Raw genomic sequence first — 18,325 nt, 5'->3', positions numbered from 1 at the left:
TTTCAATTACCCAAAACAATTTATTGTTATAGTTTATTAGTTGTTCTATGCTGAGAAAATCCAAGTCTACAAAATAAAAATACTAACCACCACATCTCATAAGAGTAGCCATGGAGAAGGCACAACAGTGATGGTGTCCCTTTGGTCACAGTCTCTTCCAGGGGTGGGTTTTTGCTCCCAGGATGGGTCCTACTTGTTTCCATGTCCTCTGTGTGTGTTGTGTTGGAGGATCAAACCTCAGATGCAAACATTTCTCCAGAGGGCTAACAAACCCTACTGAAAGGTAAAGTACAGCTCAACTAGGAGTTATAGCTTCCCAACAAAGTGCAGATACAGCTCCCGTGCTGGAGGTGACCTGGGTTCAGACTCTTCATGTAGACATTAATAGCTAGGAAAATTAAACATTATAATAGTTGTCCAGTATGTAACCCATTATTGCTTGCAGGTCCCTTACCAGCAGTGTGTCTCCCTTAATCTCCAAGAAACAAAGACAAAATACAGAGAGAGAGATTCCCTGAACCAAGCTGGCTAGGGGAAGGATGAAAAACCACTGGAGCAGTAGGAGACATATGACTCTTCTCTTGTTATCAGCATAAAAACGTGCACGCTAGGAGCAGATGAAATATTAGCCTTCTCCAGCAAAATGCCCTGAGCAGGACAAGACATGACAGCGTAACTGCGGCTCTTAACCGAGGTCTTTTATCAATAAGTAACGTGCATCGACCGAATGAAGCAGAAGATCTTAGTACCACTGCTTGCAGCCTCCAGAGTAGCTGACAGGTGTGAAAACCTGTCATCTGTCGTGTAAATACAGGTTGTTGTTTGCTCCCATACAAAATAACAGCATCTAAGAGACCATTACATTTCCATCTTTATAAAGATACATAGTACAAGTATGTCCTATTCCAACAGGAATAAAAAAAGCCGTGGAAAATATAAATATCAAGGGTACGGAGTGAGAATAACTCAACAGGAACACGCGCCAGTAAATCAATGACACGTATACTCTATCATAAAATAGAAAACGTTACTAGGATCTCATGCCTCCTGAATTACAAGGAAGGGATTAATCTTGTTTTGCTTTTAGCCATGTAAGCATCTATAGCTAGTCTGGTCAATCTGGGCACGATTTAGAGTCAATGTAGAGAAACAAGTGGCTTCAAACCATGAGTCATTTGACCTGTATATAAATATATATGTGGCATAAATAAATAAATATGCACATATATATAGGCAATAGGGTGAGAAGAACTGCTCTCTGAAGGGACTTGTTCCTTCCTATTGTCGGACATAGATGCTTGCATCTTGTCAGATGAACCCCAACCTACCAGGCTGAATGTGGCAAAAAAAAGAGGCCAAAGACTATTCAAACTCCACAAATTCCCAATAATACATGCCAAGTACTGTGGATGCTTGAGTCCATCCTCAAATGCCTTTGTGGCACGTTCTTTGATGCTCTGCAGCTATGAAAAGAGCTGTCAAAATAATCAACTGTCACAATCTGCAGCATCCTTCTCTGAGCTTGAGGAATCGTGTAGTAGTGATGACAAATGTACGTGACTGGGTTTGACCTGTCTGGGTAGGGAAGGGGGACATCAGGTGTCCAGCATCTCTCGTTGTGGAAAGGTGGTGTGTGGGCTGTAATGACGGTGCTGTAATCTAAACATGCTTGGGTGAGCGGTCCATGTGTACGCCTGGTCGCTTGGGAGAGGCTGCAGATATATTCTAATAGCAATACATCTGCTATATGGTAGGAGGAGGAGGAGAAGCGTTTCTGGGAAGCAGTTTCAGGCAGGGCTCTTTCCCTGTCTGTCAAGGATGAGGTGCACTCCCTCCACCCACGCTCTGTAGGTGGAAAGTCACTCTGTCCCCATAAGAATTAAATGGTAACATTTTTGGCCTGTTTCACACATTGGATTTGAGGCTCCAGGCTTCCTCCTCTTTTGCCACCACCGGTCTTGGAGTTTCTGGTACAATCTGATTTCTTCTGTGGCAAGGCATTGATTTCAAGAGCTTGGATCCAAACGCTGCAATTCCCTGAGAATTCTTCTCTACAGCAGGAAAGAGACTTTATTAAAGCTAGAAAGAGGCAGTTTTCTATGATTTCTTCTATATTTACTATGAGAAACCACTCAGTACTTTTTGCAGAAGACACCACTTAGGATCTCGGTTACTATTTCATCTGGTATTGGCTATTTCATCACTTGTTCCACCACGGGGCCAGCGAAATGCAGATCATTCTCGACAATTTTTCACCTCTCGTATTCTCAGAAATCACACAATGGCCCAGGCAATCTAAACCATGGTTCACCATCTTCACTAAAACATGTTTCAAAGTGTTGTCAAGCCTTTCTTATGGCTTTATCTTACCATAAACTGGCAAAAAAAGCACAGCTGATGGTGATTTCACAAGGTCCTACCCTCCTCCTTTTCAAGAAAAATCTCCATTCAGTGGAGCAGAGCTGATTGGTAATTAGTAAAGAACATGAAGAGAAATTGGGATGAGGATTAGCAAAGAGAGAGGAGAAATGGAGAACTCCCAAATGTCAAATAGGGACATCTTGGATTAACTAGGCTGGGGAGCCTGTGAACAGGAACAGCCTTTGTGCATCTCAGAGTAGTAACAGAAACAGTGAGGAGGCCAGACTAAAATAAGTCTGAAGTACAAAGTTGTCACGACATGACTGAGAATTCAGGGGGATGAAGGGAAAAGAACGATGCGGTTGTGGTGGCAGATGCTCCACCAGACTTCCCACAGGTTAGACAGAGAGAAAAAGACTGGTGGTGTAATCTATCTGAAACCAACATATTTGCATAATTAACCTTAATTTCCCCACCAGATTCATTTTCCACCTGTTACTTGAACTGCCATTCTCAGCTCCACAATGGCTGGGACAAAGGGTGCTTTTTGGTTTCAAAAGCTCTGATTCCTCCTTTTATTGTGCCAGTATTTAATAGCTGAACCAGACAACCCCAAATCCAGGGGCATTCATTTAATACCAAAGAAGATACCCAGAAATCTAAGCAGTGCAATAGTGAGATGCCTGATCCAGGCGATATCTTTCCCCTTTTTTCTTTTAGACTTCACATTTTCCTGGTTCCTTCCCACTTACCGTATTCTCTGCTTGGTGAGTCACACAAAAACAGTAGGAATGATAAGCAGAACAAAAACGATAGCTGTTAAAACAGAAAATCATCACAGTTAGCACCTGGTTTTATCAGTAATTATTGCAATTACTCCAACTGGGAGAAACAGGCAAGACCTGTGAGAGGGCCTTATCTTGCCCCCATGCCTAGAGCCAATAATTCTCCCATATTGCCCCAGTTCTTTGCTCCTTGGGGCAAACAAGACCCAGCCAGAGAGCACCTGGGCAAATAGAGAGCACCTGTGGCCAAATAACCAGGGACTAGTGATGCCGCGGTCTCTGGCACAGTTTGCAATGCTCCTCCTTCCCTTTCTTTATCTCACTCTGTTATTCCTCCTTATTACAATGTGCGCTACAGTTGTCAGCAGACTCCAGCTGGAATCAAGAGTCCTCAAACGAAGTCTTGAGTGTATGCACAGTAAGAGACAATTTCTGTTTTAGCAGCTAATGGTTGAATGGAAGACGGGGAAAAAAAATCCCTTCAGACTCATTTAAATGCATCACTTTAGCTATGACAAAATACTTTATTTGCTGGTTTTTTTTTTACTCCTTTGAAAATGTGAAAGAAACACATAGTTTAAATATTTATATTTTTTCCTTTTTTATTTTTTCCAGTTGAAGTTATTCACTGAATTCACAGAAAATCACAGAGAAAGAATCTGAAAATGATTGCATTTAAAAACTAGACTTTGCGTTGGCCTATTTCTTTTATATCCCTTATGAGTCTTTGACAACCTCTTTAAAAAAAGCTTAAGTGCTTAAACAGTCTCTATTTACATTTTCTTTACTAACTTCTCACTCAATACATTGATGTAGAGGGGTCTTGCAGTATATTTATTATCTCTTGTAACAGAGATGGTTCTCTTTGGTAGAACAAGGCAAAGTAACTGCCCTGTGGGCTGGGGTGAAGTCTGTAATTAACAGTTGACAAAATGGCATACCTGTCACTGGCAGCATCACAGGTGAGGAACAGGATGGATGAGGCGAACCTGAAAAGAGAGAGAAAGTCTTGGTTCTATATCAATTTGCCCTTCATCAAAGCAATGATGAGGATGGAGCCAAGCTAGGTCTGACAGCTCTCCCTCTGTAGACAAGACTTAATAATTGCCATGTTTGCTTCTTGGCCACCATTAGATGTTTCCATCCTGGATATCAACATATATGCTGACCTAATACCTGTTAATGGTGGGCATGAAGTGAACTGTATCTTCCAGGGAATGGGATCCAGCAAAGACCTGTATTACATATGAAACCAGGAAGGATTATTTTCAAGGTGCCAAGCTGGGATTTGGAAACATGGTTTCAAACAGGAACTCTTTTTCCCCAGAAATGCAACCCAAAACTTCCCTAGTGCAAGAAATTAATTGAATTTCTTCCTTATCCTGAATAAGAAGCTCTGAAGTAGAGCCAGTAAATCAGCAGGTTTTTAACAAGAAGTCATGTAAGAGTGGTCTCTTGATAAATCTCTTTGTGTTGGATGCTGGGAGGAGAACAGAGAAAGGGGAGGATATTCCTTATCTAGCCCCATCATAACGAAGAGGAAGGCAACACTTTTTGGGAATAAATATTTGTTGCACCAATTACAAAGACCAGACCTTGCTCAGGTTTGAGTGTACTTTTGCAGGAAACTGAAATTATTGTTCTGTCGAATGCAAAGCCAAGATGGCCTATTTTATCCTTCAGCCTTATGCTTTTCATAATCCTAATTTAAAAAATTTCAAATATTTGTAATCTCCGACTATTCAATAGGTTGTATAATTTTCTAGGACCGGCATATTGATGGGTTATTTCCATCACAGCAAACAGTTCCTTCATCCTGATAGTACCAAGTGAAATTGTCAATGGGGAAAAATAAATGACTGTCCTGAAGGAGAAGGAAAGACCAAACAACAAATTGTGACTGCTGTACCTGGATCACTTTGAACTGGGCACCACAGGGAAACAGATGGATCTATAAAGAAGGGGAGAAAGTCCTGGGTTAATGCTGAAAAAGTGTGCCCAGTGAGTAAGGAGATTCATCCCTACACTCAGGGCAGTGATGAGAGGCAACGATGGCCAAGTGCCCAAACCATCCTGCTCTACCACATGGCCTGGTATTCTAAAGTCCTCTTGTGTTGACCTTGCATTGTCTCCCACCTCTTTAAAATTCAGCCCAATCACACTCACCTGCCTCAGAGGAGGTTGGGAAATGAAAAATGAAAACCTGAGGACTCTAGAGGTGGTAGACAGCTGGGTCCTTCCACCTTCAATAGCCATTAACCTGATGCTGTCTCTAAACCATGTCCCTAAGAACTTAATCTACGCATCTCCTAAACCCCTCCAGGGATGGTGACTCCACTACTGCCCTGGACAGCCTGTTCCAATGCCTGACAGCCCTTTCCAGGAAGAATTTTTTCCTAGTATCGAATCTAAACCTCCTCTTGCACAACTTGAGGCCATTTCCTCTTGTCTTATTGCTTGTTCCTTGGGAGAAGAGACCAACACCCTCCATGCTCCAAGCTCCTTTCAGGAGCTTCCCTAAGAACCTCATCCATGCATCTTTTAAACCCCTCCAGGGATGGTGACTCCACCACTGCCCTGGGCAGCCTGTTCCAATGCCTGACAACCCTATTGGACGTTTTTTCTAATATCCAATCTAAACCTCTCCTGGCACAACTTGAGGCCATTTTCTCTCATCCTATCACTTGTTCCTGGGGAGCAGAGCCTGACCCCCCCTGGCTCCAAGCTCCTTTCAGGCAGTTCAGAGATCAGAAGGTCTCCCCTCAGCTCCTGTTCTCCAGCTGAACCCCCCAGGTCCCTCAGCCGCTCCCATCACACTTGTGCTCCAGCCACTTCCCCAGCCACTTCCCTTCTCTCCACTCGCTCCAGCACCTCAGTGTCTTTCATGTCATGAGGGGCCCAAAACTGACACCAGGATTCAAAGTGTGGCCTCCCAGTATATGACAGCATGGCTCTTTTTCTGCTCACAAATTCCTGCAGTTCTGCAGTTAGTATGAAAGGACATCCAAGACAAAGTAGGATGCAGCTATGTTCTCCCCAGAGATGTCACCTCTGTCAATCAGAGATGACATCTCCATCAGTGTCAGAGTCCTGAGGCCGTTGATCTCTCCATCCCGAACCTCAAGCAGGTTGTTCCCTAGGACTGATGTGCTGAGTTGGTGGGGTTCTGGACCCTGCATGAGCAGATCATGACACTGATGTGATGCCAAAGCAACCACCTTACCTGGCTCAATAGTCTGCGGAAGAGACTCGTCGCTATAGCTGCTGTCATTGGTGCATTGCATGGCAAGGGGCGTCCAGGTAATTTCACCATTCACCTTCATGCACGTGCTGGTGCCAGAGGTGGGGGTTTGCTTATCGTAACTTCTCTGGCATTTGAAATGCAGTACTTGCCCCACATAATATTGTCCTTTCAGGCTTAAAGATGCATGTGGAATAGTCTTGGGAGGACCACAAAAATCTGTGAGGTCACAAGGCAGCACATGGTTAAAACAGGTTTTACCTGCTGCTTTTGCTCTTGAAACAACATAATCTGTATTGTTACAAGATACAGAGAAGCAGGATATACCAAGCCTTCTTAATTCTTTGTTAGGATATAAAATGCTCATTCACTTATATTGTATCACTCGTTCAGCCAAGGTATTATAGCAATTGTTTCTTTCTCTCTGTCTGACAAAATAATTTAACATTACTCATCATTCTTACACCACTTCCACAAAAATCAGTGTAACAGTAATGAATGGGGTCTTACCTTTCTGACCAAACTCTGACAGGTTTTCTTGCTTCTGGGGTGCAGGGCTCTGTGTTTTTCTTTCCGGCTTCTGTGTAAAATCTATCTCCATTGTGGGAGACATTGACAACAATTTTTTCTCATCTGTGGGAGAAACTATATGTGCTGAATTACAGTAGCATGAATAGAAGAGCAAAGCCAGAGCACCTGAAATTTTAGAGTCAGGATAGAATTGTTGCGAGTTCTAATTGCCAAAGATAAGCACAGAAGAACAGTACCCAGATGCATCTGACTAACTCATTGGAAAAACACTACTACGAGTGTAGAAAAAGGACAATAATCACTTACCAATGCATTCAAATTCCTTGTAGACCCAAGAGGCGAGCCCCTGTTTCTCTTTACACTGAATTCCTGGGTACTGGCCACTTCTTCTTGTGTAGCCACTGTCACATTCATAATACAGCTTGGTCCCCAGTGGATACATTTCAGCAGAAACAGCAAATTTGGTCCATGGAAGAGCTGGGCATTCTTCTGCAAACAGAAACCTGAGAGTCAGGACAGCCTGTGCATCTTTCTGTCTTATCAACAGCAGAGCTCAGTAAGCCTAATTCTGCTCCCAGGGCTAAAATCCCAGGTGAGGGATGAAAGTGGATGTCATGAAGGAAACATGAGGGTGGCAAAACTTTGTTATTTTGATTGTCTCTATGCCATGGAGATGCTCAGAGTGTCTAGCAAAACTATTAGTTATTTTAAGTAAACATTTTTTAATCTTAGAACAATCCCACCATCCAAAGCCTTCTTCACATTGGAGTTACTTGTTGCTGTTGATTTTATAAGTATAGATTTGTTCAGGATGCAGAAAAATCCCTTGGGATTGTCTTCAGAAGTGCTGTGAAGCCTGTATTTGTCTACACTCTTTTAGTTAGGAGAGTCTGATTTGACACCCTTGTGTTTCTCCTAGAGGAGAAAGAATGCTGAAGCAAAGATGTTCTGCAGCAGCTTCTTAATGCTGTACATGATCATATTGTAGAGCTGCTGCCTGCACCAGAGTGGGAAGCCCTGTATTTATGGAATGAGGCAGAACAAGGAAAATTAAGTAATTAAAAGTTCCAATCATCTATAATCAAACATTAGAAAGGGGAGTAGGCTCTCGGTTCTGTTTGAGCACACCAATGAGCAGCTTACTAGGAAATAAGTTTGCAAACCTAAATATAACTTGTCCCAAAACAAGGACGTGAAGTGCAGTGTCATCAACAAATCATATCTAAATATACTTCTCAATCAGTTGCAATGAATTAAGTTGGATCCTTTCAATGCATTTGAAAAGACCACTGAAGCTGAGCAGGAGACCCAGAAGTTGATAAAGGCGCTACTGAATGATTATCTAAGGTCTAAAGGCTGAGTAATTCAAAGCTAAAACAGGCTGGTTGCATTTGGGCTGTCACTTTAGACCTTCAGGTGCATGATCTGTGGCCCTTCATGCTTACGCACAGTAGCAACAACTATTAGGAGTAAAATTTCTTAGTCATCACGTCTTCGCATTTTCTGCAGCCATAATCGACGCAGCCTTAGCAACCAGCAAGAATGACTGTGAAAGGGCCTTGAATCCCTGATAGTTGCTCATCATTTGGCACCTGCCCTTGACTCCCAAAGTGGCTTCTTGAAACAAAGCCATGTGTTGCCAAGAGCAACCCAGTCAGTGACTCCCAGACCTAGCCCTGCAATGCCCTTTTCTTTCAGGGCCACCCATCATCTTCTCACTTTGATATTTTCTGCCCTTTTTTACTTTTCATTATCTTGCCGCTAGTAAAAGTCATGAAGTTTGACGAAGGCAACCTTGAAAAGTATTGTGAGTGTTTTAACAGCTAAGCTGCATAAGGGGTGTTTTAATCCCGTTTTGTCTTTGTGTTATCAAAGGATTCGCCTTGTAAACTACATCAGACTGTGGCTTTGAGAGAAGCAGCTATACCCGAAATAGTTAACCACATGGTTTACCACAGACTGTCAGGGTGATTAAAATTAAAGAGTTATCAGATTAGCAGCAAGTCGAGATCATGTACTCTCACTTTCCCTGAAAGCTAAAAGCATGTTTCCCTCAAGACTTCAAAAGCCACTTTGAAGCAGACTGCAGATCTGAATCTCAGCACGAGGCACTAAAACCTACAACCCTTTAGTCTCTTCTTAAGAAAACCCACAGCATTTAACCTACTCATAATAAAGGGCAGCTGTTGTTTCAATCGATGATTAAATGAAGTCAGAGTTCTTCTGAACTTGCACTGTCAAACAGGGATTGTGCAGAGATGGTGCACATGGGTGACAGTGAGCAAAATCCACTGTGCTGGTACCCTTGGATCAACTCATCCACGTGGCAGATGGATCTCAAGTAACATTCCTAGGATCCAGCCTTTTCATCTCACCCACATCACTCAAACTCTGCTCCTCTTACATCTAGACCACTGCTGCTTTGGCCTTTACAGTCACCTTCCTGTCTCTGATCCAGAAAGCATTTGGAAAGATGAATTTCCTAGGTCTCATTGTCACCTTCTGTTTGCTTCCCTCTGCTGACTGCTAACTGCTTCACTGTCATGTCAAGTATTTTGCTCCCATTTTCAAGAACTTTCTCCTCATCAACCATCATATCCTTTCAAAGCATTGGCTTCTCTTCCCATGCTAGATCTCCCCACCAATGGGTTTGATATCAAAGTCATCACCTTCTGGGTTTCTTGTGGCAGTCTTCACACTGGGAGGCGCCGTGCCAGAACATGGACATTTCAAGATACCAGTTGCCATTATTCCTCTTCATTGTCTTTAAGTATCCTAGATATCTTCAGAGGTGCTTTTTTTAAGTGGTCTTTTACCTATTTTTCAAGAACAAGTAGGCACCATCATACTGATTAGCATTACTTCTGTACTTTGTCGCTTTATATTTGGATTCTAAACTACATGTGTTGATCAGCTATTCATACCATGCCCAACACAAACGAATCCTAACTATCAGCCAGCACTCCAGGCATTGTGGCAGTAGATGTGATAATAACTCATGATAATGACCGCACACTCAATGAAGTCTACCTGAGAATGGAAGTTATGGTTTGGCCATCAAACCCAAAAGAGCTCCCCATGCGTTGCCATTTAGCAGCACCTCAGGTTCAAGCTAGTTACTGTATTTAAGCTCCCATCAGGGAAGAATAAGTGTCTTCCAAAGCTGCAGGGGCCACAGGTGGTGGTATGTAGGTGTGCATGGCTGTTTGATGGCACTAGACCTCCTGGTATACTGTGGGCAGACTGTGCAGAGAAGAAGCAGATCTGATGAGGTATGGATCAAATTGCCTACACAGAACAACCTTTGGAGTGAATCATCTCTAGAACTTCATTCAGTCTTTGTGCCTGAGGAAACTGATGGTTTGCCCCTAAAAAATCAACATCCCTGTTGTGTGGGTGATAAAAGAACCAAGGGATGGGAAGAAGCCAGGAAACTAAGGAATGGGAGTGTAGATTTACTCCTCGACAAGTTTTCTGACTTTTTACATTTTTAGGACAGATTAACTTTGGGTTTTTTTGCTGGTTTGGACCTGGTTGGGAATTAGTTTGTCAATTTGTTTGAGTTAGTGTGATATGCAAACACAAATCTTATACAAGGCCAGCACTTCTAGGTGCCACCTGCCTCATAGCCACTGGTAGCCCAGTTTTGCACAGCCCAGCTCTTTCTGGATTCTGCATCCCTCCACAGCTACTCCAGGGCTACACTTCTGCTAATATCGGATTAAAATAACGTTCTCACATCACCTTCACATCTCTTGGGGTTTTGGTTGCATCCTCATTTTCCCTTCCTACATCCTCCAATTCTCTATCCCTGTGACAAGGTGTTGTGTGTCCCTATTTCCTTCTCTTTTAATCCTGATGTCCTTAGTCCTCCCTTTCCTTCATTCACAAGCTTAATCAGCCCCCACCTACCAATCTCATCTCCTACACCCCAAAAATTCCCTGTGACTCCATTTCTTTGCACTTAGAGGTACTAACATGATGTATTGAAATGGGTCAAACAGAGACATTGGTGTAATAGTGTTATGGGATTTAGCACTACTATCAGGTGCAGAATTGCTAGAATATGTAGTTCTCCTCCAGCAACTGAGAATCCACATTTCTCCCCATATTATTGGATTTTTGGTGCCAACAGCATTTCTGGATATTTTGGAACTGGTTTCAAATGTTATCACATAGTGGATAGAGACATGCCCTTCAAATTAGAGGGAGACTAGTGAATTCAGACGCTAGACATCTGTGAAACATAAAATTTAACAAGCAGTTATTGCATCTTCTGGTGTACTCCCAAAATTAAGTTTGATAAGTTTTCTGAGACCTGTAGGCCATTCCTTGTCATCTGAGCCACAAGATAGGTGGGATTCCTGCTATTCCTGCTTAAGCAATGACACTTGATGCCATTCGAGGTGTCTTAGGGCATCTAGGACCTCCACATAAGCCATCAGATATCACATAGGAGTTATTGGAGGTTGGTACCAGGCAAAATACCCTGCCATGCCCCATCTTTTGTGAGTTCATTGCCATGTGCTAAATAAAGCTTAACTGCCTTTGGTTACCTTCAGCATCCAGGGTCATTATTTAGACTCAGGGGAAATAAACCCACTAGCTAAATCACCGTCACTTCTTTCAGCACTTGGGTTTCTTCCCAGAGTTTTCCCATTCAAACACGTTACTGACCCAACACAAAACACTCTTAATAAATATTCTGGCAGTATTAGGATTTATGAAGCTCTCCTGCCTATTTCTTTTCCACATCTGAATTGTTAGAGCAGTGTTAGACAAGGCATCAGAACAACACCTTTTGTCCAGAAGCAGCAAATGGGGAAAGTTTGTTAACAGGTGTTTTCAGTGTGAGGTAAACACAGACAGTGAGTCATGCCCTGATAACCTAAACTCAGAATTTCCTCTGTCATGTGGCTGTGTGTCACCAGCACTGACATTATTCTGATGTCAAGTTAAAAAGGCAAGATGCAAAAATAGGGTCATTTTCCACTAAACACAAATGTGGTAAGACAGGATCAGTAGGAAACCGGCTGTTCTGGGTAGAATCAGTGGAAGAAACCAGGCACTTCACACACCTGCCCAGTGCAGAGATGAAGAGGACCTTTCCCCAGAGACACCAAGAAGTCAGAACATGGCAAAATGAGGACGTTCCTCAAGATGTGCCTGAAAAGCTAATTCAGCCCCGGGGGTTCATATGCTGTTGGAAACTATGCGCTCTCTAAACAGAGCATCTTCTTGAAGATGAAACTGATATGGGTGAAGAGAAGGAATCAATACCAACAACTGGACTGAAGCGGTAATGAACTTTTTCTGACTTCAAAACTTATTCCCAAAGGGTCCATTAACAAGGTAGCTACAGCTCTGCCTGCTTCTTTCCCCTCTGATTAATGTAATTTATGTTTATTTTCTGTGTAGATTTATAAACTGGCAATAGATCCCAGCTCTGGGGCTGGGGTGCAAACCTGAAGTTTATGTTAATTTGCCTGCCAGCTTTTGGTTAGCTATACTGTAGATGCAAGATTTAATGTGATGGAGAGATCAGTCTTTTGGGGGAGGAGATGGGTTTTAATATTTCTAGTAGTGGATAAAAGGCATGTTCTGTTCTAAGGACTAAGTAGTTTCATGCTTGCTGAGTTTGCTGTACTGGAATTTGGCTTTGTTGGAAAGAAAGTGTAAAATAAAACAGGATATTAACCAGCAAGATCTGTCCACAAATTCCTTGTAGGACCATGAAAAATGAGGTTTGGCAGAGATGCACTTCTCCTATCTTTTGACTTTATCATGTTAACCAGCTGTTTGCCACTGACCTTGGCAGTGAACTCAAATGCAAAAAAACAGAAATGTGTTCTCCATATAAAACTTTCCATATACAGCAAGGCTAGAATTGGTTTTACAGTGGAGTAAGCTTTCTCATGCTAAGCATAACTTAGACTCAGGAACTGCCTTAGCTCCTTCTGGAAGGAGTGGAGGTGGGCAGACCTCTGTATAGGACAGCAGACACCTAACTCAAGGTCCCCAAAGCGATGTTACAGATTCTTCTCTCTTTTTATTGGCTTCAGTGGTGGCAGAACATGCTCACACAGTTAATTAGTGTGGCTTAGCTAATGCACTGATTTCATCTTAAACATCACTTTGTTGAGATCCCAGCAAATCAGCCTGCAGAGATTGTTGTGTCTTCTGCTGATCCAGATGTTTCTTGACTGAACATCTGTCTCCCCTCTTCCTAAACACAACTATCCCCCTTCAGCACCAACTTGCTCCTGTTTTAAGGCATGGTCTCAACGCCAACCAGCCGACACGAACCAGACATTCCAGCTCCCTATATGGTCACTAGAAAGAGACTTAAAGGACATGATTCACTGTACCCTTATCTTCAATCTGGTAGAATTGTGCCCTGAAAGGTCTACTTTCTCTCCCCTGGCTATGAAGGGAGTCCACATGTCCAGCTCAATGGAGATGATGGTGCAGACGGTTGAAGTTAAGTTGAAGATTAATCTCACGCCTGGTCTGGCAGGGAGGTTGAGCTGGGGACTTGGGCTGCAAATGGGGAATTGGAAGAGGCAGTATTAGGAAACAGGAAGAGGACAGAAAGCCCTAGCACAGTGCACTGTGTAGAAAATGTACAAAGCGGATAATTTGGAACATTTGTTTTTGCTATTCTGTTGTTTCTGGGTGTTTATAACCTTCTTGGTTCTGTGGTAAAGCCACAGAGCTCAAACTCTTTCAAGGCAACCACTGCACATGGTAGCAGAACACAGTGTCTGGTTTTGAGAACAACATACGTAAAAGCCTTGTTTTGGCATGTGACATTTGGGGTTTGAATAGGTTTGGCTGCATTTTTGCTTAAATCTGTTACTTCAGTAACACCTACCTCTTTGGTATTTTCATCTAAAGGGAAAAACACATAACTGAGAAAGAAAATTGGCTTTTTAAACAGCAGCAGAAATTCAGATCCTTTTCTTCGGCTGGTACTTTCTCAGCCTTGCCTTTTGTTGGGTTAGAAGGGCAGTCGAGAACATCTCCTCTGAAAATAATTGAACTGGTTGACAAGCATGTGCCCCGGCCTTGGGTAAGAATGACAAAAAGTCTGATGGGACTCTTTTGATTTCAAATGTGGCTTTAGGACTCACCTCAGTTGACTTGTGGCGTTGGCATGGTCATTGAGCTTTTCGCTGGAGCTCTCAAGAGCAGGATGGAAATGATTTGTTAGTGTTGATGATTTTTCTGACCTTGTAATGCATGAAACAATTTGCCAAATAAAGAAGGCTGTATATTCCTTATCTGTGGGCTTGCACTTTACAAATGGAGAACATAAAGAAAAAGCAGCAGGTGAAAAGATGGCACGGCTGAGGAGCAACTAGTCAAGTGAAGAAAGTCATGGAAGAGCTTTGGAAATGTGAGTTTTGGGGAAGCTTTGGAGTAGATGGAGAAAAGGCTCGGCCAGGTTGGGAAATTTGGGAAATCCAAGATTCAGAACCAGGGTCAGGAGATGGAAACAATGAGTAGAAAACATCCAAAAGCTGGGCTTTGAAGGTTTGATTAATGCAACAGGAAAAACAGGAGAGAAAAAGCTGAAGGAAGAAAGCAGGGACATCAAAATTGCAACACGATGGAGGCAATAGTGAGCAAAGTCAAAGGCAGTGGCTTTCTAGCAGTAGTTAATAAGTGAATTATTTTTCGATGATAAAAGGAAAGGATGCAACATGTCATGAGGTAGGGAGAAGATTTCTCCATCTCAAGGCAGAAGCAGATACTGCAGGATCTCTGTCCATGGTATCTGTGGTACCTCAGCAGGATCACCATTTAAACAAAAAAATTAAACAATTTTTTAAATTGTAGCTGTATGTTGGGTACCTTGCTGCTGAGGGCCACTGTAGCTGGAAGGTTTATAAAGGTATTTACTCTCTGGTTGACCTTGCAAGAAACACTTGTACGTGTTTGACAACTTTAATTTATTCTGCATAGCATTTCAAATCCATGGGAGCGAGCACTAATATGCAAGTATAATGGGAAAGAAATTCCTCTCATTTAAATGACTGAGATCTGGTACCCATCTTGTGTGAATGAAATTCTTTCTTGTGTGAGTTTTAATCCTTTCCAGGTTTGACTTGCAAATCTATTCAGTGTATTCCTGTATGATGAATACCAAGATGGAAAGGTCGTAGGAGCACAGACCAGCTTTTATCTTATATTTGACCCTCACTTAGCATACTGCAAGCCTCATCCATTCTAGGCACTGCTGCTGTGCAGAGTAAATGAGATAAATGCAATTCTTTTCATGAGAAAAACAGCATTTCTCTTATTCTTTTTAGCCCTAAGGTGTAGTTTAATTTTTACTAAATGATCATCCCATGCCTTAGTTTCCCCAGTTGAGAGGACTTTGCCCTCTCCAAGCAGTTTGAGATCTATCAGTGAAACTGTTCTGTAAAACAAAGGCTTTTTGTTTTCCTTTTTCCCCTAATTATATTTATTCCTGAAAGTGTGTTTTGCCAGCAACCCTCTTGCAAACAACATCTATAGCAGGATCCATTTACAAAACTAGGATGAGCTGAAAAGACTAAGGCAAAATAAAATGAATGGCACTGTATGTACTGAGGCATAGCGGATTTTTGTCCAGTTTGAAGTAACCTCTTTCCCTTTGCTTTGCTTATGTCTTATTCCCGGGTCTCCTTGTTGATCCCATGAGGGAAATAAAAACAATAGGTCTTACAGCCACAATACTTCAGGCGTCTCTACAACAAAACCCCTAAATTGGTAAAAGGTGATATTTCTACCTTAGTCTATTATTTCCAGGGAGAAATGTAAAAAAAATATATCAAGATAATGTTTAAACATTGAGAGAGGCATTGAAAATAAATGCAGGAAGCTGAGCAAAGCAAAGCTTAGTGAATCAGTGAGGAATGCAATGCTATGCATTTATTCATTCATCAGAGAAGTAAATCACATCAAATAGCACAAGGTGCAACTTCTCTAACAGCCCTCAATTTTTTCCAAAAAACAGAAAGATTTCTGATAAATGAGACTTGCCAGCAAGAAATTGCACAACATGTCCCAGACACAGTAATACAGAAAACGTGATATAGGGAACCTGACTCATCCCAGAACTGATTCTATTTACGTATCTCTGGCTGAATGTCTCACAGTGAAGCCCTTGCATGCAGCTCTTAAACATTTGTCATGGGTATTGGCACTTTGTTTGGGAATGAAAATGCCTCATGAACCACAGAATCAGAGGATCGTTTTGATTGGAAGAGACCCTCAAGATCATCAAGTCCAAGTGTTAACCCAACACTGGCACTAAACCATGTCTCTAAGAACCTCATCTACACGTCTTTTAAACACCTCCAGGGATGGCAAAGGTACACCATTTATTGGCAAAATACTTTAACAAGAGTAAAATTAGATGGGGGTTATACATTTGTGAAGGTACTTTCTGCATTAATGAGTTTGTTCTTAAGCAATGCAATCTTCCCTTGAGATGCCCAGCTCCTGGTAAAATTTGCAGCCCTGCTAGAAATAATCCATTAGCAGTTACCAGTGTATCCAAGAACTGCCTGAGGCTGTATCTGCTCATACCTCCCAACCCGGACATCACCATCAGATACAGAAGGAAATATCAAATTTATGGAGCACTGAGAATGTAAGGTTGTAGGGTTTTTTTCCCTTTGAACAAAGCAGTTTAAATTCAAATGTGCTAATATATCACCAGACCATTTCTCAATGCACACACTTGTCACAATAAATAAGCTACATATAAGCAGTATCACAATTTATAAATGTGTAAATTTATGCTGAATGAATTAGCTGCCTCCGTTCAGTTTATAGGCACCACTGGTTGGGAGGTGTGGCTGAAAGAATACTTGATATCTATAGTATCCATAGCAAACTTGGATGGCACCTTTTAACTAACAGCATTGCCATCAATTTTACCTACAGGGGTACTGACATTTCAGTGTCTATTTTTATATTTCCTAAAGTTACATGCAAAATGGAAAAAAAAAGAGCTACCTAAGGTGCACAAGGCTGCTTTGATCTGCCCACTATTCCAACAATGGGTTGGAGGATACATACATTACTCACACAAAAAAACATCCTGTAATGCTGTGGATTGTCTGCAGTGGATGTTTTGCGGGCACAAAACCCTTTTCTCTCATTTCCTTAGAATAATAAATTCCTTAAGCTCTTAATACCTTTCCTTACTTGAAAGGAGTCAGGATGTTGCGAACATCCTCCAGCAGTCACCACAAAAACGCAAATCATATTTTCCCTCCCCAGAAGACAGAAATAGTCTTTTACCTGTCTTGTTCCCCTTGATGGATCCAAACAAGAGCCACATCAAAAGGCACTTGAGCTCCATGGGACTCATTCACATCTTTTCCCTGCAACACCGAGGATGGTGAAGTTTCTCAGAAGCGATGGGCTGGTGCCGACCAAGCCAAGGAGATGTCTACTGCCTGGTTAGACCGGTGGGGAGCATCACCCTGCGTGCGCAGCAAGGACTTTGCTCTTTGGTCTGCAAATTGTCGTTTCACTGGCTGGCTTCGCAAGAGAGAAGAAAAGCTGTTCTCTGTTCAGGTATTAGTAGGTTTTATCCAGGAAATCAAATGCAAGGCTCAGCGTGGCGGAGCACGCCGTCGTGTGTAGGAAGTGGTTTGACACATCAGAGCTACTGACTCCAGAGCTGTTCCTCTCCAGCTGAGGTCGGTAGAGAGGGGCAAGATTTTAACAGGTTTGTGAAGCCACTCAGCCCCAAGCCTGTGGCTGGACAGGCATTTGAGATGGACCATGGCTGTAGAAGAGTTGTCTGGTGTATGACAATGGACCTCAGACACTGCCTGTGGGGTCTGCCTACAAAGAAAAGGTCCCGTGGGGTATTGTTTTGGCTTTTTGCAGGTTTTCTGATGATGGTAAAGACACACTCCATTTGTTTTTTGATGTATGCCTGTTTGCAGTTTCTCTGAGTGACAGCTGAGCTTCTGAAGGATGGACACTTTGATTAAAAAAGAAAGAATCTATGACAATGAGGCTGGCAGGTTTGGAAAGGGTCGTGCTTTCTCCTGAATTGTCTGGGTTTGTGTGAAATTTGTTCTTCCAAAACAGAAACTATCAAGGAAGTATCACACTTTATGTAGTTTTTCTTCAGCCACTTCCAGATAAATTATCTGTCAGCACCTAGAGAATTAGTTCAGATAGACTATAGAAAAACAGATTTAAACTGTCTGTGGTATTCTACGATGATCACTACATGCTGGATATTTACTTCTCCTTTCTAAATCCTTAATGAATTAAGTCTTCTGAACAGGCATGCCAAGAAAGAGATGTGATACATTTTTAAACATTGCTACAGGCGCATCCATCAGTTGTAGCCACAGATGCAGAGGATGCTGTTTTATTAGTATAATAT

General features: G+C 42.2%; 1 protein-coding gene and 1 long non-coding RNA gene across 5 annotated transcripts in view; one reads left to right on the top strand and one right to left on the bottom strand.

Annotated features, from left to right (window-relative positions):
• Positions 1-18,027, bottom strand: LOC102090507 (interleukin-2 receptor subunit alpha). Of its 4 annotated transcripts, none has more exons than XM_021281594.2 (9): positions 17,218-18,027; positions 9,588-9,734; positions 7,225-7,407; positions 6,898-7,032; positions 6,370-6,606; positions 5,056-5,097; positions 4,088-4,135; positions 3,114-3,177; positions 1-2,051 (listed from the first exon to the last, which is right to left on the bottom strand). In XM_021281594.2, exons 2-8 carry the CDS (start codon positions 9,664-9,666, stop codon positions 3,134-3,136), a joined length of 768 nt encoding a protein of 255 aa, XP_021137269.2. In that variant the 5' UTR covers positions 9,667-9,734; positions 17,218-18,027; the 3' UTR covers positions 1-2,051; positions 3,114-3,133. The 4 variants fall into 4 exon arrangements, with proteins under 4 accessions (XP_021137269.2, XP_064905380.1, XP_064905379.1 ...); XM_065049308.1 differs by lacking the exon at positions 9,588-9,734 and adding an exon at positions 14,052-14,101 and having other exon boundaries at positions 17,218-18,025; XM_065049307.1 differs by lacking the exon at positions 9,588-9,734 and having other exon boundaries at positions 6,898-7,020; positions 17,218-18,025.
• Positions 11,924-18,325, top strand: part of LOC135578249 (uncharacterized) — a 26,357-nt gene continuing 19,955 nt past the window's right edge. The window contains exon 1 of the long non-coding RNA XR_010469678.1: positions 11,924-12,217. This is a non-coding gene — a long non-coding RNA (uncharacterized LOC135578249). The remainder of the gene's footprint in view (positions 12,218-18,325) is intronic.

The sequence above is a fragment of the Columba livia genome, chromosome 1, assembly GCF_036013475.1.
Source record: "Columba livia isolate bColLiv1 breed racing homer chromosome 1, bColLiv1.pat.W.v2, whole genome shotgun sequence".
NCBI lineage: Eukaryota > Metazoa > Chordata > Aves > Columbiformes > Columbidae > Columba > Columba livia.
The sequence above is the reverse complement of the archived record's forward strand: the minus strand, read 5'-3'. Positions and strand labels throughout refer to the sequence as shown.